Source organism: Sphaeramia orbicularis, chromosome 2, assembly GCF_902148855.1.
Source record: "Sphaeramia orbicularis chromosome 2, fSphaOr1.1, whole genome shotgun sequence".
Classification (NCBI taxonomy): Eukaryota; Metazoa; Chordata; class Actinopteri; order Kurtiformes; family Apogonidae; genus Sphaeramia; species Sphaeramia orbicularis.
In genome coordinates, this window is record NC_043958.1 from 28217732 (window position 1) to 28243679 (window position 25948).

The following is a 25948-nucleotide window of genomic DNA, read 5'->3' on the forward strand; positions in this document are numbered from 1 at the left end:
TCAATTAATTAAATAAAAAATAAATCATGACAACTAACTTTAGTGCTGTTATTTGATGACCATAAATAGACATTTTATATGGGACAAGTACAAACAAATATAGAAAACAGCAAAATCCATCAAACTAGCAGAATCTAATCATATCAGATATAACATACAACAGGAGCCAAACCAAAACTATTACTTCAATAATCTAATTACATTTTACTCCTTACAGATTTCTTTTTTTTTTCCTCTACTTTTATAAAGGATGTGACTACTTCTGCCACCACTGGGTTCATATTATTATTTTATAACCTTGTCCTCCTGGAAGTCCTCCTCCTTCAGATTTTCCCCCTGTTTGACTTCCTCCTCCAGGAGCTCCAACCAGATTTGTGCTTCGCTGTGGTACTGCTCCAGCTCCTTGGCTGATGCTGCCGTCTGTCACGCATGCACGTGCACGCACATGCCCACGGCAAAGATGCACAGGCACAGAAAGAACAGAAGATCATTAGTGTCCAGGAGAAAGTAAATTTAGAGAAGACTTTGGAGAAGATTTAGAGAGAGTTTGAAGTAAATGTGGTATGAGAGTTTGAAGTGTGTTAAGCCAGTGTTTCAAGAAAGAGAGTTTGAAGTCTGGTTAGGGAGACTTTAAAGTAAATTTAGGCAAAGATTTGAGTCTATTTAGGGAGAGTCTGATGCGGATTTAGTGAGTTTGGAGTCTATTAGGTGAATATATGGAGAATGTTTTAGATTATGTTAGACAGGAACAGAAATAAATAAAATGGAATTTTACAGCTAAATAACCAGTAACAAATTAAAACAAATAAAAAGTCTGTTTTTAAGTAATATTATGCAGAATCCTGTCTGTCTCTCTCTCTATGTTCCCTTTTTTCTTCCCATCCATACCAGTCCAGAGGCGATGCGTTGTGAGATGGTGTCAAAGCGCTGGTTGAGCTGCTCCACTTTGGGTCCCACCTGGGCTTGGCAGTTCTCCCCCCTGGTGGACATGAGCTCCTGGGCCAGAGTCCTCACTTCCTCCATCTTATCCTTCGTCATCTCCAACTCAGCACGCAAAACCTACACAACACACACACACACACACACACACACACACACACACACACACACGGTTCACAAACACAGCCATACAGTGTAGAGAGAGAATTGTCTGAACTCATTTGCAAAATTGGGTAAAACTATGTTTAGAGAAAGTTAATACTTTGCTTTCATATCACTGAAGGGGATCAAAGCCATATTTAACAATACTATAGAGAGAACGCCAGGCATTAACAAAAGATAAGTATGTTAATGATTAATCACTCTGTCCCACAGCTAATAATAAATAATTCTCCGTACTGTATTTCTTCTCAAATTAGACTGCAATGGAACCCTCTTATCTCATCTACAATAGACTCAGAAAATATGAAAAAGAAAATCACTGGGATAAATAAGGAACTGAGATTCTATATGACACATAGAAATATAAATATGATAACCTTTAGCACAGCGTCGTTGGGTCCTTGGCTGTCAATCTCATCCATCTTTTTCTCTGCTCCATCAATCCATCCGTTCACTTCCTCTATCTGTCCATCCAGCTTCTGCATCTGTCGCTGATAGTCCTGATACACAGAGAGGACCAAGCATTTATACTCAGCACTCTGATGCCGATGCCTCTAATGAGCTATTTTAGGGAATTGGGTCTAATTTTATCTCTGACAAAAAAGCTTAAAAAAAGACAAAGGGACATCATGACTCCCTTTTTCTTACCAGCAGTAGGTTGAGCCACTCTTCTGCTCTGGATGTGACTGCAATCCAGTTGCAGCGCAGCAGGCTGACTTTGTCATCTACCAGGCCCCCGTGGCCCTTCAGCACAGCCTTCAGGGCCTCAGCGAGGTCCACCACAGCCTGCAGCTGAGGCTGACGCCGCTCCGTCTCCCCATGGATGGACTACAACGACGTGGGTTGACAGTTAACATTCTCACACTTATTTACAGAGCGCTTCACCGACAGCCTCCTTTTTTTAACCGTTCACCTACACCACTCTCACCTCCAGCTCAGTCTCATATATTACTGTCTGTCTCACCACCTAAAACCCAGTAGTGATGGAGAGTCTGTGGGTATATGGACAACAAACAACCTCAAGCTGTGCCATATTGTTTTATTTTTCATACTGTAAAACAGGTTTTAGTGGTAAAATGCCAGGGTGCTGAAACATAAAACTAAAGGCTTGAAATAGACATAAACATGAAACAGACATGAAATAAAATAAAACACTGGAATGAATGAATGAATGAATGAATGAATGAATGAGTGAAGTGTTATAAGTGTATAAAATGCAGATGAACTCAAGAATGAAACTAAAGATTTATAGTATCAAGCATAATGTTTTCTTTCTGTTAAGACAGAAAGTTGACATTGAAAAAGCTATTTCTGAGGTGTTTCTGAAGCAAATCTATTGGTCTCATCTGTATAAAGTTAGCTTTTTGTATATTTCAGGAAATTTTCAGACTGCTTTAGTAGCATATGTATATTAAATATTTTATCCAGTAGATTAACACATTGCCTACATTTTTCAGTATTTTGTGTGATATTTTTATACAGTCTTCTTTGCGTGTTTTCATTGTTCCTGCGACAGTGACAATAAAGATTTATTCTAATTCTAATAAAAACACGTTGGAGCCAGCTCTATAAGCACCAGGTCTTCAGTGTTTGTTTTTGACTTTTATGTTGCCTCCAGATCATTTATCAATTATTCAGGCTTTAGCATTTTGTATTGTTTTATTTTCTTTGTAACTAAACTTTGCTTACTCACTTACAATTAAATCATCAGAAAAACAAAGAGAATGAAGCCATGTATTAAAATAGTGTTGTGTTATGTGTGGTTTTATCTGTGTCATACCTGTGCCCACTCCACTTCCGCCTCTAGGTCACTGGGCATGCCATCAACAGCAGAGCGCCGGGTCAGTTCGGCGTCCGTGGCAGCGAGCCACTCAGTCAGTCCGTTCAGCTCTTTACGCAGCTTCCTCGACAGTTTCAGACTCTTCTCCAGCTCTAGTTTACTTTCTGTTACCTGTACACAAATGAAAAAGTGTAAAGGCAATTCCAAAACATGGTGGAACGTTACCAGTGTGTGCGGCTGTGTGTGTCTGCTTTAACCTGTGATCCCAGCTGGTTGTAGAGCAGCTTCAGGGCAGTCACACGGTCGTCCAGCTCTTTGGGCTGCTCAGTCTGCTGCTTCTGGACGATCTGTCGGCCTGTTTTTATCACAGTCTCCACCTCACCTTTCACTTCACTCAACACCTTGTACAACTTCTGCAAGACATACAGACAATAGGGCTGTAAGATCAGACCTTTACATCCATTTGTTAATTTATAGTTGTGGTTGGAAGTTAATATACACTCAGTGGTATTTAATCTCTTTGAATTGTTCTACATTAGGTACACAAATTTTTATCTATTTTGAGTCCAACATAGGGTCAAAATCATCCACACAATGCATATAATATGAAGTTACAAGTGCCTTAAAAAGTTGCACTTTCACTAGTAGTCTTGAACAAGCTGTAGCATTTTGGTTGAATTTTCGACTTCTCTACTTGGCAGACTTAGTTCAGTTCATTTGAGTTCAATTGAATTTGTTGAAGTGCTAGCAGATATTCAACTTTAAAACACAGGCCACATATTTTAGACAGATTAGAAAAGAAAACATTTTACAACTTTCAGCACCTGTGAATTAATAATCTAATTGGACGTAGTTTAATTTTCACCCTGTGTTTTTTTCATGGAACCAAAATAAATAAAAACAAGTGAAGAGATTACCCACCATGCACTGCTCCAGCTGTGCCTGCACTACATCCTGCTCCACACTGCGGATGTCCAGCACCCCGACCTGACTTTTGACCCCGGCCAGCGCACGCTCACACTCGGCCAGCCGAGCGTCAAAGTTGGCTGGCTTCTGGAAAAGCCTGAACTTTGTCCAGACATCTGCCAACATTTTCTGTGAATATTCAACATCGAGAAGGTTCACAGAGACATTCACAAGCCAGAAAGATATTTAGACTTGATATGTGTTCAAAATCATCGACTTCAAAACAGTGGTAAAGGAATCCAAGGAGATTTTTGTTTAATTGATATGGAATAATTACAAAGATTTAATAGAAATCTCATATACATTGAAATGTATTTATTAACCCATAAAGACCTAAACAGCGACTGGAGACCAAAATAATCTACTCTAAAATGTTTACTACCTGTCGATCCTCTAATCCTATCAATACATGTAAATAACTGGTGTAAAATCTGTTCATGGTCATCACATATGAACCATGTGGACGTTCAGAGGCTCCGTAGTGAATGTGAAAACACCGTCATCTTCTACAACATTGATTCACCGGTAAAACCCATGGAGTCTGATTGATGACAGTGGATGAAGACACTTGATTTTATGTTCTGTTATTCATTTCATTGCTGAAAAAGCCACTCTTTCCTCAGTTTTCTTTGTTTCTGATACAACAACCCTCAACTTTAATCTGAGCATTTATGAATATCTACATAATCAGTGAATTAAATATAGGAAAATACCTGATTTTTGCTGGGAAAAAAAATACAGACAATAATTTAATAATAAATGGTGGTAAATCACATAAGAAAGTTTAAATAGAGAGGCAATTAATTTGGAAACTGCCACAGAAGTACTGGCACTGGGTCTTAAGACAGAAAACACAGCCAAATGCGATAACAAATGGTGATATTTAGGGAATGTACTATAACCAGTTAGCTGTTCTCCACATGGAAACCTTTAATGCAGTTGATAGTACAAAAAATCTTTTTGGCAAGGAGAGATGTTTAAATAGTTTCTAAAGGCATTTTAAGTGACATATGCTTACAACGGTTAAATATCGGGGTGTCAAACATGTAGCTCACAGGCCAAAACAGGCCCACTTGAGATCAGATCGGGCTGTATGTAGCACCTGAACTTAATCCCTGGTTTAAAGTGTTTCAATACTCAGCTAAATGTATGATTTAACAGCTAAAATAGTTGACTGAAAAATATTATAGTTCGTAGTCCATAAGAGTAGAATTTACTGAATCAGATAAGCCTTATATGTGCTCGAGTGCTTACCTGGGTGAGGTCAATCTGTTCCATGATCCTCTGGGGACTCTCTCTCTCCTGGTTCTTCTTCTTCATGTCGTCCAGTGTTGCTTCATGGCCACTGAGTTCTGTCTGGATTTTCTGTTACACACAAAGTAAAGGGCCAATCAGGAATGAAATAAAACCAAAAGCAGGATAAAAGAGTCAGACTGAAAGTACAGAAAGCATAAAAATTAAACAAATCAGCTAAAAATGTACCTTCTGCTACTGACCACAAGGGGGGAGTAGGCATTAAGAAGAGAATAGACAAGTTGTATCCTCTATCACACAAACACACAGATGCACACACACACACACACACACACACACTCACTTGGTCTCTTTCACCTCTGTCTCTTGTTAAATACCAAGGGCCCTGTAATCACAGATGCTCATCCACACCACTCTAATCCAATCATTCTCCTAACCGCCTGCGCTTGTGTGACAGGGAGAAATGTCATCCTTTGGTGGTCTGCAGAGCACGTGGAAATAATCTCTCAAACCCTTCACTACACACAGTCACACAGCCTCTTTGTCACGTTTGTAACATATATGGCTTTTATGTTATGACCTAACAGTGATCAGTGAATTTGTGTGGAGGTAAAAGTAGTGTTAAGCATTTATTTATATGTACATTTATTCTGGAAAAGTGTTAATACGGACTGAAATAAACTGATAAATGTACATAGCAGACTGAGGTGAAAGGCAGTAACACAAAAAACAAAACAAAAAAAACAAAACAAAACAAAAAAATGGGGAGACTGTGCGTCTGTGCGTGCTTCTGCTGTTGTGTCCAAAGTAGCTTCAGGCTTAATTAGGACCACAGAGAGGACGACATCAGCATTTTCCATTCTCTCTTGGGCTGCTCTGCACGGACACACAAACACACACGAACATGTAAGATGTGTTTTTCCTGTCTTTCTTCCCCCTGTCAAATTGGACTCAAAGCTGGTAAAGTCTCAGCCCGTCATAATTAGACACAGATGCACCTTTTAGAGTTTAATTAATTCCAGCAAAGTCCAGTTTATTTAGATGAAGCTTGGTCCATTTCTTGAGTTCACGATGCATCTAGCCAGGTCTGATTTGGCTCAATGTGGAGCAATTAATTCAGCTGAAAAAGGTCTTCTCAGGTCATTTTGCGTTTTGGTAAAAAAAAAAAAAAAGTCTTAATGAGCTGAATCTAGATTGTCACTGGGTGAAGTAAAGTCGGATCTGCACATTTTTCATCCAGGTGAGTCAGATGGAAGGCATGCACTTATTTTAGCCAATAGCCATATAAATTACCACTTCAATCATTTACAAAGTTTAAGCTGTTGAGGGCTGACGGCAAAGGTATATCCCCGAAATCCCCCCAATCCTCTGTTATATATTCACCTATCCACAATAATTGTTAGACAATCGATAAGAACTCAATTTGAGCTACATTGACCTGATAGTGGCCGAATAATGGTCAGCACTGCAAAAATCAAAATCTTACCAAGTGTATTTTTCTCATTTCTAGTCAAAATATCTCATCACACTTAAAATAACACATAATTACCTAAAGAGTAACTTGTGAGATATAAGAACTTACTTTCAGATAAAAACCAATTTTTCCTCACAAAACTCCACCTATTGAATGAAAATGAACTCTGGATGGTAGCACGAAAATGGACATTTGTAAGATGATTAATATGAAACAATTTTTTTCTCAATCGGCCTTTTATTGCTTGATTTATGTACAACAAACTGATTTTCAACTAAAGCGCCCCCACTTGGATGACTTATAATATTCATAGAGAGGCTGGAATTGATAAGGTTCTTCCACTAGGGGTCCCCTATGTTGGTTATCAAGGGATAAGAAATGCAACCAAATCTGTCCTAGTGGCGTTCGGGGTAAAACCATTATATCCCTCGAATTTGATTTTCAGGGATAAAGATTATCAGCTTTTCGACTTTCATCTTTAGGTATTTAAACCAGTAAAAAACAAGCTATTTCAATACTGAACGGAACATCCCACTTAGAAACACTTAGAAAATAATCAATAAAAAATGAATGACTGAATGAAAACAGTGACATCATGGTCAGCCTATTAGCTTCTTAGCCTACTATCATGTGTTAGAAGTTAAATAAAAGTTCAGGTGTGTCAAGTCTACATAACTCCCTGATTTTAAACATCAATATCTATTCTTACGTTTCCGTTGTAAGAAGAAACAAACTTTTGGCCTAATTAGTCACAAAAAGGTATTATTCTTTTCCTTAAATTGATTGATTTCAGTGTTAAATGTCATCAAATAATCCAAGACATCCAAACTGAAGAGTCTACAGTTGATACACTAACCTGAGCCTCCTGAGGAATCTGCTGGGCATCGATGTGGTCAGCCAGGTAGGTGGTCAGGTGACGGTCAGTGTTAGCCAGTGCGTCCTGGATGTGCCGGAGCGCCTTGTCGTTCTCTTGGGCCCACTGGACGCTCTTTTCCAGCTCCTTCTGCCTGAGCGCCGCCTGAGGAGAAAGGAAACACATCACACCTCATCAAAAAGCTCACAGACGACTATAAATACAGGACACAGCTCATGGATGTGTATCTGTATATGTTTGTGCCTTCACCTCTCTAGAATTGAAGAAAGCATTCAATTATTCATTTCAAACTCATGTATATAAAAAACACTTCATATAAACAATATTTGGAAAAGCGCTGTGGAAATCTGAATACTGCTCCAGTGAGATTCAGATGAGACGGATCTTTAAAGAATCCTTAGGGAGGGCTTGGAAGATTTTATTTTTATTCACATATTTAAAGCCATTATCTTTTTCACCCCTCTTTCCTGGTGATTTATAAAAAGCCGAACAGCATCCGACCCTGCGAAAGAACTCACATCCTGCCTTGCATCAGATCAGTGGCAGAAATTAGGCCAGTAGATGAGCTAAAATTAGATTAACTGTAACATATACAACAAGTGTCACAAGCTTTTTTTTTTTAAACTGGTGATGCTGTAAAATTCACTTTGGACACAGGCTCACACACTTTAGAGAGCAATGCTATTAAGTTTTACTCATTTGTTAAAAAGCTTGTAATAAAACAAGCTGAAAGCAATATTATCCCTCTTGTTAAGAGGTCATTTTCTCCACAGAAGACAAAGGATTTCGCCCAGTGAAGCAAATTTAGATCCTACTAACTCTCCATAGCTGTGAAAGTAAAATAATGTCTTCAAGGCCACTAACAGTTCTGGAATAGTTGTATGATTATGTGTATAATTAATGTGCTCTACTTTTTTGGAAAGCCCTCAACAATTAACACGAAGGGCATTCAGAGAGTGCAGAAGTGCACAAAGCCAGAAGTCCAGTCTTTTTCTTGTTCCACATTTTTAAAACACAAAGAAAGCATCAGTTTCAGTCTGTTTTCTCCCTCTCCTTTATTAAGTTAACAGTTCTACATTTCAACAAAAAACTTGTAATGACAAAAACAGAAATTCAGGTGTTTTTATTCTATTGCAATTGTGCAGCAACTAAGGTATTTTTTCTCTATTTGGAGAGAGAATGATTTTGAGAAATTTTCAATTTAATTTTTCTTGCAATGTGTATCTTTGCTATTGTCAAAGAAGCAAAAGAGCAACGTATCTGCCATATTGGACTAAAAACTGCTGTCGAAAAAGCACTAGCTTTTCTTTCTAAAATTTCCAATTCAGTGTGTTAAAAAGAAAAACACTCTTTTACATGGATTTGCTCCAAACATAAGGTGTTCGTCCTTGACTTATACCCTCTACTTCCACCACTTTTCATCCAAGTACCTTCCTGTAATCCTGCTGACAGACAGACGAGAGCGATCACATAACCTGCTCGGCGGAGGTAATAACTGTTTTCTAGACTCTACAGGTCAACACACACACTACAGCAACACAAGACAAAACTGCATGTGCACAAAAATCTACACACTCCTACTGCGTGTACCCTCTTGAAGGACGATCTCTGTGGTTTTTGTCTCATTTCGTCTCGGTGTGACCCGCCACATCAATACCGTTGCCACCGGTGACCACTAATTCTTGTAACGGCTGTTGTCAGGGAAGCAACAGGCACCTGGCAACTACTCAAGTGTTTCCTTTCTCTTCTGTGGCGATTACAGTCAAGATTAACGAGTAAACTGGGCGGGCTGTCAGACAAATGTACTAATTACATCATAAACCTGTCTGGCATCATGTGTGCACACAGGACGGAGCGTGAGAGTATATATATGGTTACAGGTGAACATGTTAATCCTGTACAGTGGGATAATGACTCTAAGTTTAGCCCTGAGCCTGTCTCACCCTGGTGTCACACACATTGCCTTCCTAATGTTTCCCAGAGATGCACCAGAAGGCATCATTGTGCCTTTTTCGCTCCCATGTCTTAGTTTATAATGTATGAAATGAGAACTTGAGTGAGATTAAATATTTAGACAAACATTGATAACAACCTTCCCTGTGGCAATGTACTCCATTTCCCCGGCAATTGTCGGCTCATGAATACATATTCTCATTAAACACTCGGTTTTCCCTTATTACTTATTTCTCGCACATTCGCGCACACACTGAGCCACACAGTCACAAATGCAGTGATTGTGAAAAAGAGAGATAGAGGATCACTGTTTGCTTAACTGCCTTGTGTTGGAAACGCCGTTGGCAAAGCGGGAGCAGCGTTTTTCGCATCTTATTGGTTTTCAGATGTTACAAGAAGCTAGAATTAAAATGGCAAACGTGTCTTTGATCTGAAGAATTGCAGATATGTACTTATTTTTTTATTTATTTATTTTTGCACGCGCAGGCTGGATTTATTTCCATGAGTTTTAAAGCGTGGCATTGATACAGTGCGATTATAGACTTATTCTACTGTCTTGGCATTTACTTGGACCCTTGCTCTCCTCAGAACTTGGCTCCTTCTGAAGCCGGAGAAGGGTTGACATTAAACCGTTTGACTGCTGCACTTTCAATATTTTACTCAAGATAAGAAGCTGGCTTTAAGGCAATACATAATAAATCAATTCTGTTTTTTAATGCCTAACTTTGATTTGACTTGACCTTGGGTATTTCCAGGAAAACACAAACATAGAGCGGCGCATTGGTTGTAGACCTTTGAGTTTATGTGTTAAACCCAAATTCAGCCAGTTAGGACTATTTTATTTGAGAAATTCCTGCATAGCTGTTTTAGTTTTTGACATTTATTTTGGCAGTGGTGCAGAAATTCAGGCACTTTAAAATACGGATCCATTCTTTATGCCTTTGTTATAGCAGGCATTTCTTACGTTTCACATTAAAAACTCATTTACGTGTGCCAGTTTCACCACTCACTGTTGCACCCTCTCTTAATTAATGTTATTAGTTCCAAAGAAAATCCAGTATTTCTGGCATTAAAAAAGAGAGGTATTTGTGTCATCTGGCAGAATTTCATCAGCATTTAATTACTTTTTCATTGCTTTGAATACCTACCAGACAAAACATTCACCTTTTGTTTGGTGAACTGTTTTTTTTTTTGATGATAAATTTTTGTAAGGAAAACTGTGAAGTGATCACAAAGCTGTCCTGAGATTTGCAGATAACTTTAGCACAAGAAAATTTAACTAACAGAAAAGTATTCCTTCAACTTCATCCCCTCAGGTCCGAAAAGAAAGTAGTATTTCAGTCACTCTGTGCTTTTGTTTCTCCATCTGTCTTTCTAGAGATACTCACAAACACCCGAGTCTCGTCTCTGTGCTCTTTGTCCCCTTTACAGATGACAAACAAACACGGTGCTGAGCCGCCTGCTTTCACCTCATGTGCGTACATGCCGGCATACACACTGAAACAAAGGACACCAGCTCCTGAAAGACTTCCCAGCACACTTGTGCACAGACAACACGTGCAATAACAGCTCCTCAAAACAGGAAAGAATAAAACGGCACAAAAAGTCTGAAATAAAAAGATGTGACACACATTCATACACACACTGTCTCTGATGGCTAGACAAACAAAAGAGGCTTATCAGGCTGCAAGGAGAACATTAATCTGGTTCCATTGTGAAGGAGGATCAACCCAGCAGGCAATGAGTGTGTGTCTTTATGAGTGTGTGTGCATGTGTGTGTGTTAATCTCTCACTGTGGATCACTACAAGGGGCTAAGACTGCATTGCTGCCACTGATGACGGCTGATGATGGTTTGAAGGGAAGAGAGGAGGAAGATGAGGAGGAGGAAGAGGCAGATGCAGCTTTTATCAGTCATTTAGCGAAAGCTGTTTATGATTAGAAAATGGTGCAGTCGGGTTTGCTCATAGACAACTAGAGTCAAATGGGTTCTGATCAGGTTCTGTCCATTGAATTCAATGTCACACCCTCAGGCTACAGGTTTAACACACCCCTCAGCAGAACAATCACTGCTGTGAGTCCTTCAGTGCTTCTGCTGTGGGGAGAGCACTGATTTTTCTCACCCTGCCTTAGGCTTTTTTATTACACTTATTTATTTAGATGAACTATTATACAGTGCTACCTTGACTTACAAGTTTAATACGTTCCACGGCCAAGCTCGTAATTCAGTTTGCTCGTAGATCAAATCAATTTTCCCCATTGAAATGAATTGAAATGCCATTAATCCGTTCCATCCCCATTAGTCAAAATACATCAAGATAATGTCTAGCGTATCCAAAATGTACTTCTAACCTATGAGTAATGTTCTTTGAACCTATGTGGAACTTATATTGAACTTATTTCCACTGCATATGTATGTAGACATATTTGATGTGTTCTGGACGACCTCTTTTCACCTCTTCCTGCAAAGCCTTTCAGCACCTCCCCTCTGGACAGTGCCCGACCTTTGTTGCGCATCAGGAGACAATACCTGTAAAACCTAATATCACCATAATCTTCATAATTTAGAATTACATTTAAAAAAAAAAAAGAACTAAAAATAAAATCAATTTAAATGAAATACTCGTTATTAATTTTTCCAAATTCACAGGGAGCCGCAGAAGAGGGATGAAAGAACCACATGTGTTTCCAGAGCCACCCAGTAGGATATATAAAAACGGTGTTGACAGGAGGAACCCGTCAGTACTCCTCAAGACACCATGGTGAGCAGAGAGATGGAGGATCCACCACCAGAATGCCTACGAGCTGTCCTCCAATATTTTTCTTTCCATTGGCAACAACATGGACAAAACGCTGAGCTTTCGTTGGTATAAGTTGATCTATACGTTAGGTGTGAAATTGTGGTGGTTTTTTGGGGGCTGGAATGGAATAACTGTATTTCAGTTCATTTCAATGGGGAAAATTGATTTGATATATGAGCAAATTGAGTTAGGAGTTCAGTCATGGAACAAATTAAACTTGTAAGTCAAGATAACACTGAATTTATCTAGATTAACTATTACATGTTCTTTACTTTTCCTTGTACTGATATGTGCATGGTGATCCATGACATATAACAGTGTGACCTGTGTGTTTTTGAAGCTACAGTTGTGTTTTTGGATTATACTGCAAATTAATTAGACTTCTGCCTTTGGGAATAAGGCGCTAAAAAATATTACACTGGAACATTGAGATGAATGAGTACTGAGGCTGCTGAACAATTAGATAGAACATCTTCTTCTAAAATGAGATATGTTTAGGACCCACACATTGAGCACTTTAACCCCCAAAGGCCTGAATCAGGATTTGTGCACTGAATTTTCCTTTGGCTTTATACAGAGTACTGTGCAAAAGTCTTAGGCAGCCTTCAGCTTCATTGTTTTGCAGGGTTGTAATGGGTTGTAAATACTAATTGAAATATTGTATTGAAACACATAACGAATTGAAACACATACTGTTAGCCTCATAGCATAAATTGCCTAAGTCATATACTATATGCACAAAAGAATTGGGACATGTTGAATTCCGGTGTTTCTTTTCTAACAGGGGTCTGGTATACTAAACAATAATTGCAAATGTCATAATGTAGTTTTATATTGAGATAAATCTCATTGCATTGGTTAGTTTGGTTTAAATTGTTATCTTTGCTTCCAAAAATGTCTCAGAGATGTTTTTTACATAATTTCTCTCATAACTAATTTTGTTTCTTTATCGATGACTATGATTTTAATTGTTCTATGTGGTGGTTTGGTCCCTGCCTTTGAACCAGACCACAATGAATCAGACCATAATGAACCAGACCATAATGAACCAGACCATAATGAACCAGACATTGCTCCACTGGTGTGCGAGCATATGTGCGAAGATCAATGTTAAGTGCATTAAGTGCAATGCAAAGTGCCAGTATGATGGAATATTACTGTATAAATGCAGTTACTTGAATGTACTAATCACATAAACACAGCAAAAATAGTGAGACAACAGGAGATTCAGACTCAGGGTTTTATAAGCGACCTAAACAAAACTCAACCACACAGAAAAAAACAGACATAATATCAGCCTGAAAAGACAGGAAATACACCTTTAAAAGTGGGTGTTTTGCCTATTTGTCAAATCTAAATTGTGTCATCAGTGGGTGCAGAACTTACAGTATTGAGCAAATTGCTTAGATACCACACATTTGTATAAGTGATATTGTGTAAAACTGGTTAAAGTGAATAAAATGCATGAGCTGAAATATTAAACTAAATCTGTGCCATTATTCATTAGCCTCACTGCATTGCCTAAGCCATACACTATATAGACAAAAATATTGAGACACTTTGAATTCCGGTGTTTCTTTTCTAACAGGGGTCTGGGATACAAAACAGTAATGACAAATGTCATAATATAGTTTTAGAAAAGAAACCCCTGAATTCAACATGTCCACATACTTTTGTCCATATAGTGTATGACTTAGGCAATTATGTAATGAGGCTAATGATTATTTTAATGATTAATTTTCCTTCAGTGTGACTCTGAGCATTATAATTGATCATACGTCCAGAGTAGACAGAAATAGTATTCTTTACTTGTATTAATTACAGAGTACCTTCTGAAAGTTTAACTGCTCACTAAAACAGATGAAAATGAATAGGTTTTATTCAGTGTTGGGTGTGAATCTGAATCTAGAAGAAAGACGAGCACTAGGAAATGAGCATCTGGGAGTGATTATTACCTACTTTTTGACTGTGCTGGTGAAAGTGAAGGTCATCTACCTTTGTTAAACTCCAATGAGTTTATGGATCGTGGTTATGCTCCTGCTTTGGATATGTGCTGTCATATTGTCTGTATGAATGAGGAAATGAGGCGGCCAATCACGGAGCTCCTTCATACAACTGGAGCGAGGAGACTCACAGACACTGAGGATTTGTCGAAGAAAATATAAACAAACTCAGAGTTTGCACTAGACTCACTTTCTGGAACAGGATCCAGGTACAGCCTCTCTGTCTTTAACTGCTTATTACTATCAGAAAATCTACATTTATTCCCCATAGATTTAGTGGGTAAACAGGCAGCTGTAAAAAAAAAAAAAAGATTACCCCATACTCTGGATATTGTGTGTTGTGTCCACAGCATGCTCATAAGCTCTTACATTCAGCTATGTCTATGTGTACTGTTGTATATTGTTAGTGTCTTCTTGCTTGCTGTTGTCAATTAGTTATAACCAGGGCCGGATTTAGACTTGGTGAGGCTTTAGGTATGTAAAGCCATGAGGCCCCCGCCCCTTTTAAATGACACTAGCAGGTCTCAGAAAGCTTTAATAATATATATGCCTTTTAATTATATGAAAAATTGAAAATATATTGCCTTTTTTATTAATAATATTCAATAATAAAGATTGTGTTGTAAAATTACAAAAGTTATATTAGAGTATTCTTTAAGTTACAACTTAAAACATTTTCTTTCTTGATTTCACAAAATCATGGCTAATGTCATCAAAAGATATGTTACACAACTTAACACGTTTTATGCTCATGATATTAAGCACAAACAATTTTTCTTGAGACATTGTTGCTCTAAGTTCATTTTTCATTCTCTTTAGCTGTGAAAAATATCTTTCTCCTGAACAATTTGTTGCCATCAGACATAGAAATAACCGTAAAATTGCTTCCACATTAGAGAAAACTAAATTAATCTTGTCTTCAAAGATGATTTGATACAGATCTGTGTTGAATTTGTTCTTTTCCAGGATAATTCTGCTGCGTGAGGTTAAACACAATTATATCCACTACAATTCCATGAATAATCTATAGGCTACTGACACAAGGAACACTGATACTAAATATTACATATTATATCACCTATAATTCAGCTATCTAGCCAATGCAACTATAGATGATTAATTTGTAAAAGTTACATTTTAAGACAACACACTGAGTAAAAAAAAATTTGGGAGTTTTTTTGCGGACCTAAACTGTAGGTTAATTAGCTTGTACCTAAATCCAGCACTGTTTCATAATAATAATCCTTCTTAGGTTTCCTGGTTGATGAGCACCTAACTTACACTTTTGGATAAAAACACACAAACTGGACTCTGGACAAAAATCATACAAAATCAGTGCAGTGAAATATGAGCAAAAATAATTTCAAGCATATTAAACCACAAACAGAACATCTCCCTTTAGAGTTCCTCTGTGGGACTGTAAGGTCTTACCCTTGCCATGAGTTCGTCCCATCGTGTGTTGAAAGCGTCCAGTTTTTGTTGTATTAATTCGTCCAGAACGCCTCCATCCATCAGAGTCTGAGCCAGCTCTCGGATCTGGTTCCTGTTGTCCTCTGGGTGGCGCAGAAGAACTTCCAGGCTCTGGGCAAACACAAAAACATGGATCACACGGTTGTCTCGTCCTCCGCTCAGTTTACACGTAGACAAGTAAAGCTCAGTCTTATGAGACTTGTCTACTTGAATCAGGCTTTGATTTCATAATAGTCTGGTGGTTCTGAGGCTGCTTTTACACCCAAACTCTAATATGCTGTTTTGGTTTCAGTTGAATTTCAGAGGAATAGTGATGAGGCAGGTGGAGATTATTGAAAATATTGCATAATGAAGTGTGCTACATGATGACATGTACAGCGAAAAGAGTTCAATTAGCCCTTGTTCCTCTGGCCTGGGTGTTTAACAGCTTTTCACATCTTCTAAATTCCCGAAAAAGGTCTGTCTGGTTGATGTCAATAGGACACTTTGCAATAAAAATGCAGCTGAGTGGGCGCTTATTTGCATTTTTGCTGCTCTATGCAAACTTTGATGGAAGAATGCTTCCTTTTAAGCTTTTTGCTTTGTTAATCTCACCAAATCCCTGGATATAACATCTGAAACGATCGGCAAAAGCAGAGTTTAAGCAAATTAACGAGTTTGGGTTAATACTTAAGCCTTTAGCTTCACTTTCTCCGATGTGCCTAAATTCTCTAATTGCAAGGCTAAGATGCAATGTAAATTTAAATGTGAAACAATGTCAAACATAACATCAGAAATCTGTATCTCTATTTATATTTCCTCTTACTGTCTCCAAACATTATCTTTTTGCATTTTCACCTGTGAAATAAAACACTCCTTCTCATTAAGTATTCCCTGTGATTTATACCATTCCTCCAGTTGGCTCCTTGAGTGTCCAGGGAAAAAAAAATCACTTACTTCTTTTTCTTTCTACTTTGGCATAATTTCCATGTCTTTCATTTTTCTTCTATCAATAGCTTTTTACTTGAAAAATCAAGCAAATGCTAGAAAAACCTACAGTGGAGGAGTGGATTGATATCATTTATGACACTTTTAAGATAGAAAGAATTACTTTTGCAATAAGACTACAACAAGGTCTGTTTGTGAAAAGATGTATTGATGTTTTCTATTTTATTTTCTTATTTTTTTCTAACATCAAAAATGTGCACCCCATCATTCCTGTTCTAGGGAGTTTAGTTCTTAATTTTGTATAGTAAAAATTACATCTTTGGTATCAGTGAGCGAGGACCCATCATCCTTATTTGTATTGTTGGTGGAGATACGGAAGTATCGCTGTGAGATTCAATTGTAATTTTCAGATGAATGGATGAGAATGGTGAATTGCTATGTGAATAAATATGTGAACCATGGGAAATACCAATAAAAAGAGAACTGAAAAAAAAAAAAAAAAAAAAAAAAAAAAAATCAAGCAAATGTTTGGTATGTTAAACACTGAAAAATAACTCCACTTTAAAGAAGTAAAATATTCTTAAATATAACCACCATTTCTTAAAAGTAGATAAAAAGTTTAGCCAGTGACATTACAATGAACCTGAAAATGGGAATAAATGACAGTAACATTAAGGCAAACTGAGTGGGTTATAAGCAACACAAGCATAGCTATTTACACATTAAGGTATTATTCATAATACATGCTGTATGTTAATACATAACCTGACAAAACCTGGATTTAACTAATCAAATGTTTACAAACCTTCCATTAGATAATTGCTGCAGTGGTTAATGTGTGTCATCTGGAATAAAGTTATTTAACATGAACTGGTGCGGTGAGCAGCGTCACATTTCTTACATAAGCATGTCAGAGGACATACCCTGTGGTTGAGGAGGAGCTTTAATTCTTAAGGTTAAATTTTTGGCCTGCATTAAGCTCAGAGACAACTAAGGAGATGTTGAAATTACTAGAACTGTACTGTCAAACATGTTATTAAAACCTGGAAGGATAGTGGGGAAACATTATCTTCACAGAAGAAACAAAAATCTAAAATGACCAAAGATCAAATGTTACATAAATATTGGAAGACATTAACTCCATGGTTATGTTAAATAGTGAAAGTAAGAAGATTTCCACAGGTACAATGAGAAGATAGGGATGAAACTGCCTTAAGAAAACCATTTATCAGTGAGGATAATCAGAAAAACGGTTCGTAGTCATGTAGTCTAATGAGTCCAACTTGACCCCGTTCAGATTAACTGATTACCCATCATGCCTAGTGCCTACAGTACAAGCTTGTGGGGGCAGTGCTATGGTCTGGGGCTGCTTCAGTTGGTGAGGTCTAGGTTCAGAAAATAGTCTTTTTCAGCACAACCCAAAAATTCTCAAACCGAGAGTCCAGGCCTTAACCCCTTTGAGAGACTTTGGAATATGCCGAACGAGACTATACGTAGTGGTTCGACTCTTCACCCTCAAAAGATCTTGGACAAAAATTCTAAGCGACTATGGATGGAAATAAATGTTGTGACATCGCATCTTTACTCAAGCGATACCACCAAATGTACTGTAATAAAATTTATGGCAGTTCAACGAAATATTAGGGTGTGAGATGTTTTTGTCTAGGCTGTGTATAGTCTTAAACTGACAAGTTTTGCAAGTGAGCACACTTAAATTAAGGAAAACTTCTTTATTTTCTGGTTTTACTGGTTAAATCCAGCTCAGTATTAGTTTGAGAATAGAGCTGCACAACACATTGTTTGAGTATCGTCATCATAATGTACGTGTGCGCAATAGTCACATCGCAGATCCTGCAATGTAGGAGGCAAATGAACTCAACATGTTCTCATTTAACTTCAGCCTGCGTACCTGATACACACTGTGCACAGCGATCCACCAATCACAATAGTTCTTAATCAGACCACACCACAAGCAGACCACACCCTTGCACATGGAGTGAGTCGCTGGTAACAAAATTGAAAAATGAGCAACGAACAAGAGAAAATCACCAAAAACGAAGACTTGGTGCCAAAAAGAAAGAAGGATGATACTGAAACATGTGTTCTGTGTCGATAGTGCCTTGCACCTGTTGCCACAATGTGAGGTAACACAACTACTTTGTTTGACCATTTACACTGATCCCACACAGCTAGTATATCCTCCTGAGTATTTTTTCAGATTGCAATATATATCACAGGGTTAAAAAAAATCCCAGTGCCAGTTTTTTCCAATATCATGCAGCCCTACTTGAGAATCATATCGAGATAATAATAGATATTGTTACCCTCATAACATAATTGCTTAAGTCGTGGATAAAAGTATTGGGAGATGTTGAATTCAGGTGTTTCTTCTCTAACAGGGGTCTGGGATACAAAACAATAACGACAAATGTCACAATATAGTTTTATATTGTGATAAATATCAATGCACTGGTTTGGTTTAAATTATCTTTGCTTCCAAAATGCCTCAGAGATGGTTTTTACTTCATTTCTCTCAAAACTGACTTTTTAAAAAAAAAAATTCATGACTATGATTTTAAATGTTCTACCTCTAAATTTCTAAAACAGTTTTCAAATTAATTCAATTTTATTTGTAGAGCCCTATATCACAACAAGGTTGCCTCACAGGGTTTAATGCTCTGACTGTAAATAATAATTTTCTACCACAACTAACCATCTATTTTCCTCACATCTCATTTAGGAAGAAAAATCTCCTATTAAACTTGAAGGAAATACTGATGTTCATAAACTATACGGACAAAAATATTGGGACACATCATGTCTGCAGCAATAGACAGTAAGATGTCCTGTTCAAGCTGATTTGAGATATAAACATCAATATTTATTATATTTATCACAATATAAAACTATATTACAACATTTGTCATTATTGTTTTGTAGCCCAGACCCCTGTTAGAAAAGAAACACCTGAATTTAACATGTCCCAATTCTTTAGTCCATATAGTGTATGACTTGCGCAATTATGCTATGAGGCTAACGTTATGTTTTCTCAAAAAAGACACAACTTCTGATGAAAAATTTGCTTAATAAGATTTTATTCCCCCTTGGCTTTACAGTAAAATAAAACCCATTTCCTGGAGATGACAGAGACTTCTTCCCTTCCTGATAATCTACTTATTCCAGTGAAGTTTTCCTTTTTATACTCACATCGAGCGCCTCCTGCAGCTCCTCTGTTCCTCCTTGGAGGTTTTCTGTCTCATCTAGTTTCTGCTCCAGCTGGTCCAGGAATGCGTTTTCCTGCTCCAGATAGGAGAGCAACTCACACCAACAGGCCCATACTTCCTGTAAAACACATATCCACGCATATAATCATCAGGGGCCACAGAACATGATGTTGAAAGAAAATAGAGAAAATGTGACACAGCTGCAACAATTTTTACATTACATAAAAAATTAGAGGAAAAATGGCAGAAAGTTGAAGGACTAAGAGGATGCAGATATTTTAAAATGCAGAAAGGGTAGAAGACAGGAAAGAGGAGAGGTGAAGTCAGAAATGAAGCAACATATAGTTTCCCTCAGGGTTTAATAATGACTCTTGAACATGCATGAGGTGAAGCTCTGAATAAAACATTCAACAAGGATAGTTAAATAATAATATAACTTTATTTATAGCTACATTTATTACAAGTTCTTGGGACCATTATGGATGCTAGCTCAACTTTCTTGTGAAAATACTTTTTGTTAAATTCATGTCTTCATTACTCCATCATACGAACATCTGCTCAGCATCAGAATGTTTAATGAGTTTGTTTCCATCTGAAAATTAGCTTCGATTGCCTCTGTCTGGATGAAATGATAGAACTGTCTCCTTTAAGTAAAAAAAATAAAAAATCTGAAATAATATGATCCACAAGAAGATGCAAGGAAGTTGACAAGCAAACGAAGTGATCTGACTGTAATTCATTCATCAAATAACATGTTCTCAGTGAACCCACTAATCATAAAATATTACAGTGTCTTATGAGATTATGCATCAACACAGAAACACTTTACAAAAACACTACCCACATAAAAGACATAAATTACTACATTAGTAAATTAGTAAAAAGTTGTTATAATATATTAGACAAAAGGAGTTAATATGACATATGGTATGAGGTAGTTATCTACACCGTAAAGCACCATATTTTGATGCTTATTAACACCAAATAATGAGCCTGAATACATATGAAAACATCTGTATAATCAGTAAGAGGAAGCAAAGACAAGAACACCATAGAGAGGCAAATTCTTTACATAGCAGTGGCGATTTCTCAGACTGCAAGGGAAGGCCGGCTTCCCCTAAAATTACGTAAATTAAATGGTTAAGTATGTTCGGTTGTGTTGACATTTCATTGACCAGAAATGTGTTAGAACACGTTCATCTCACAGACGAGTTCGTTCAGAATCAGCTTTATCACAAATCAACGGACACGATGTTGTTCACTTCTCATACATTCCCGTTGCACTGTTTTCTCATATGATCTCTGCTCAGTGCATTTGTCCGTAGACGCCGGGCGTCTCTGGGCTTCAATGGGACTGAATGGAACATTTTTTTTCATTGCCAGAAAACTGGACGGTAATTGGATAAATGCCACGATGTTGTCCCGCCCCCGGACGCCGGACGTCTCTGGGGGTAAATGGAGCTGTGGGCGGAGCTCGGCCGGGTGGGACGCCAGAATCCCACGTGCTGATTGGAGGATCAGTCGAAAGGCTGAACCCCGTTTGATTGACAGCTATTTTGAGATCTACTCCTTCACTGACAGAGTTTAGTTAAATACCGTCGCACATTCTGCTGTGAAATCAAGAGAGAAACCACTATGAAATTACTCGTTCATTTCTTGCACTGTAAATAAAACACTCATTGTACTTCCTTGTTTCAATTTAACATAATTTCAGCGTTTTCTTGTTTCAGTTACATAATTTAATCATTTCTTGTTCGAGTTTAATATCGTTCTGTAGATAGTTAAATCAATCAAACTGTCGCCTAGGTTGGAGTGAAAGGAGCATCTCTGGTTTAAAAAGGCTGAAGTCTTCCACCCACAACACACTGGGCCAAGGCAATCTAAGCAGAGAGGACACTGGTCCAGTCCCTGGAAAAGAGGCCTACTTGGTACGATAAGGTCACTGAGCATTTTCTTTAAAAGGAACAGAGGGCCGAATGTATGTTCAAATAACTTGACAATTTTTTAAATTTTTAAAATTTTTTTATGTAAGCTGACAATGAGCTTCCCCTGTCTGAAAGACGAGCAGCCGCCACTGTTACATAGAATATTTTTGCAACTTTTTCTTGCCATCATTCCACATGGCAGTGAATCCTTGATGTCCTCTCAAACCCCCCCCAGTTTTTTTTCTGTAATGTGTCACTGTGGTGTTTAAGAGGCAAACTGTCTGCTTGTGAGTGTGATATAAGGACTTTAGTTGACCCCCAAAAAATACATGAGGTTTGTCAGAATCTGAGTAAAGGACAGACTGTCATGTCTCCTCAAGCGTGTTAAATTTAGTCATGTTAACGTGTAGTGTTTCAGGTCTTGTCTTAGGTATTCCAGTGTTTTGTCCTTGTTTCATGATTAGTCACATTATGTTAAGTTAGAGTCATTCACATTTGGTCCTGTCACGCACTTCTGTTTTATTTTGTATGCATCTCTTCCCTCTTGTTTCAGATCTTGACTTCCTCCCTTTGTGTGATTTTCCCATCAGTGTGATTGTTAGCCCCACCCTAATTGGTTTCGCCTATGTTCCCCTACCTCATGTAGAAATAGTCCCTGTCTCCCTTTGTCTGGTCCCAGTTTGTCTTGTTCAGTCTGCGTGGTCTTGTCAAGCATCTAACCCATCTTTTTCATGTTCATTAGGTTTAATTCAGGTATTCTGTAAGGATTTTGTTTCTCGTAGTGATTCTTTTAAGTTGTACTTCGTATCCTCCTTGGGAGCGCCTTTTGTTTCATTACATTTGGACTATTAAAATACTTTTGTTAAATCTTCATTTTTGTGAATCGTGCATTTGATACCACCAGTTTTGCATCAAGGACATTATATAGATGGTCTTATACAAATGTTAGGACACATGACTAAAAATATGGATCACCAACAGCAGTATTTTTGGCATAATTCTTGACTGTTCATTATATCACTTTTAACCAATAAAATCAAGCATAAGAAAAATATGTAATTACAAAGACTACATTCATATGTTTGTCTCTATGCAATCTGATCAGAGCCACCGAGGATGTCTTTGCAGCTTCAGCATCATTACACCTCACTCTAAAAAATTTTCCACCTGTTCTGAAAAGTGCAACAGTTAAAAATATCACAGTTCCATATGAGTATTTGATATGTAATGGATATTAAATAGTGGAAAGTCAAAGAAGACTTAACCCATAAAGATCCAGACTTTTGTGGTAGTTCCCAAATGTTTTTTTCCTCTATATTTAATCTATCTTAAGTGATTTATCACCATTTATTGTTATATTATCATTGTTACTTAGCATTTTTTTCTGTGAAAATCAGGCATTTTCCTATATTTAATTTACTGATAATGTAGATGTTCATAAAATTTTAGTTTAAAGCTTAGGGCTATTTCATCCAAAAGAGAAAACTGAAAAAAAATTACTTTTTCAGCAAAAATATCAGCTGAACGTAAAAACAAGTGTGTCCATCCACTGTCATTGATCCAATGACAGGGGATGGAATCCAATGTTTTACTGGTGGATCAGTGTTGTAGAAGATAACAGTATTTCCATGTTCACTACAGAGACTCTGAACATCCAAATGGTCCATGACTGATAACCATGAAAAGATAAAAACTGCATTTTACACCAATTATTTACACATATTGATAGGATTAATGGATCAACAGGTATTACACATTTTACATAAGTAGATGGTTTTGGTCGAAGGTGGATGTTTTGGTCTTTGTGGGTTAAAATTAAATATAATACAATAAGTCAACAGATATGAAACAAAATAAGAGAACAGACATAATGATGTAAATGTTTGTTTGGCATTGGGTTTCACCTTTTCTTGTCTGGCTTCTTCATGGAACTCGAATAACGTATTGATTTATAAAGTGTTTACAGTCTATAGATTTGAACTACTTCTAACTTGAGTCTTTGGTATCTATAAAATGTGTTATTTTTCCTTCAGTTCCAAGGTAACATAAATGTAAGATAGAAATTATGGTGTTTGGCTAACCCACTTCCCCTCAGCTCATCTATGATGAACTGTATACACCCTCTGATAACACACACGCAAACTGAAGCTGGCACTGATATATATGAGAACTACCACTTTGGCCTCGACTCAACATGCTTGGGTGTGATTACCTTGAACATTCTGGGTTGTCACATGCACATAAACACACAGCTCCTCTTTCATTACAGGCTCTTTAATACTGACTTAGGTTTTTGCATAATGCACCAAGGTTGGCTTATTGACTCATAAAGACCCAAACATCCATCACCGACCAAAAGTGTCTACTGGTCTAAACTGTTTAATACCTGTTGATCCACTAATCCTATCAATACATGTAAATAATTGGTGTAAAATGTAGTTTGTCATCTTTTCATGGTCATCAGATATGACCCATTTGGATGTTCAGAGGCACCGCAGTGAATGTGGAAACAGCATCATCTTCGACAACATTGATTCACCAGTAAAACCCATGGAGTTGGATCAATGACAGTGGATGGAGACACTGGGTTTATGTTCAGTTAATGATATATTTTACTGAAAAAGTCACTTTTTTCTGCAGTTTTCTCTGTTTTTGATAAAATAACCCTCAACTTTAGATTAGATTATACAGAATTTTATTCATCCTCTGGGCAGAGCCATCAGGAAATTGAGGTTCCAAACGCAGCACAAACACCGAATATACACATGAGAAACGCCACAAGAAAAGCAATACAATAACTATATATATATATATATATATATATATATATGTGTGTGTGTGTGTGTGTGTGTGTGTGTGTATATGTATATACATAAAAGTAGTGAAAAATTGCAATTGCACATTGGAAAGTACTAGTAGAAACAAGTGGCAAAATAGTAAATAATAATAATAATAATAATAATCATCATCATCATCATCATCATCATCTGAGCTTTTATGAACATCTACATGATCAGTAAATTAAATACAGGAAAATATCTGATTTCTACTGATAAAATGCAAAATTCAGAGGATAATATTATAATAAATGCTGATAAATCACTTAAGAAAGGTTAGATATAGAAAAGAAAGAACATCTCATGTGGGAACTGACACAAACGTAGCACTGGGTCTGTATGGATTAACACTTTAACAAACATCCTAAATGTTACATGAATACATGCAGAGCGAGTGTGTCCAATTTGTACCTGTAATTTCCTGTCCCATTCATCGTCATAACCAGGGAGTATGAGTTCTTACCTCCAGAGTTTTACATTTCCCATCCAGGCGGCTGCACAGACGCTGGTAGTTTGCTGTTAGCACATCCAGCTCAGAGCGCAAGGCATCGTGGGCCGTTGGCGGAGCTTTGGCGATAAAGCTGTTCACACTGTCGGTCAGGAGTTTGACCTTTAGCTCCTTAGAATGGACCTCTTCCTGGGCTCTCTGATGGAGGGATAGAAGCAGAGGAAATAAAAGCTGTTATTTTTCAGAGACAGGAGAGTTAGACGGGTGCTGTGAGGTCAGTTGCAACATCAAGCGTCCTCAGAGGGATAACAACACTGAATGATGCTGCAAAAAACATCAGGAAACATATTTAGGAAAGTCAAGATCTGTTTCATATAGATAATGTGCTAAGTGCCTAATTTTTCCCCCCAAAATTTGTGAACCGATCACAGCATACATCCATAAGTGTAGATTGAAGTGGATCTTAAACAGTGTTGGGAGTAACGCATTACAAAAGTAAAAAATGCATTACAATAACGAATACTTTTTGCTGTCATGCAGTAATGTAAGGCATTACTAATTAATTTTCAGTAATATTTTACTCGGTACATGTTCAGTAGCGTTTGCATTACAACACACTTTTTGGCCATAATTGAATTGCTCAAATGAAGAAAAAAAAAAAACACACAAAAAACCAGCAAGACTGACCTTGCAAGACCTTAACCCTGTAAAGCCTGAACCATTAAATCACTGACAGAAAATTCCACTTCTTTGAAACTGGAGCCTTTATTGGTCCTTCTGAACCACCCAAAAAGTTTTTTTCTTAAATATCAATTTCCATGTACGAGTTTCAATTTTGTATCATATTTGATACATCGGGTCTCAATGATAAAATATTATTTTTGAACAAACAAAAACATAATAAAACATGTAA

General features: G+C 37.4%; 1 protein-coding gene across 13 annotated transcripts in view; it reads right to left on the bottom strand.

Moving 5' to 3' along the window:
* dmd (dystrophin) overlaps nucleotides 1-25948 on the bottom strand; it is a 348302-nt gene that overhangs the window by 136849 nt on the left and 185505 nt on the right. For all 13 annotated transcript variants that reach the window (XR_003937328.1, XM_030154578.1, XM_030154571.1 and 10 more), the window contains 12 exons: nucleotides 25051-25233; nucleotides 19809-19943; nucleotides 15636-15785; nucleotides 7432-7593; nucleotides 5102-5212; nucleotides 3803-3976; nucleotides 3139-3294; nucleotides 2882-3052; nucleotides 1750-1929; nucleotides 1479-1601; nucleotides 889-1059; nucleotides 298-420 (listed from right to left, as the gene is read on the bottom strand). Coding sequence is in view for 12 of the 13 variants with exons in the window: in XM_030154578.1 (XP_030010438.1) it covers nucleotides 298-420; nucleotides 889-1059; nucleotides 1479-1601; nucleotides 1750-1929; nucleotides 2882-3052; nucleotides 3139-3294; nucleotides 3803-3976; nucleotides 5102-5212; nucleotides 7432-7593; nucleotides 15636-15785; nucleotides 19809-19943; nucleotides 25051-25233 (1839 nt within the window). In the remaining variant the exon portion in view is untranslated. The remainder of the gene's footprint in view (nucleotides 1-297; nucleotides 421-888; nucleotides 1060-1478; nucleotides 1602-1749; nucleotides 1930-2881; nucleotides 3053-3138; nucleotides 3295-3802; nucleotides 3977-5101; nucleotides 5213-7431; nucleotides 7594-15635; nucleotides 15786-19808; nucleotides 19944-25050; nucleotides 25234-25948) is intronic.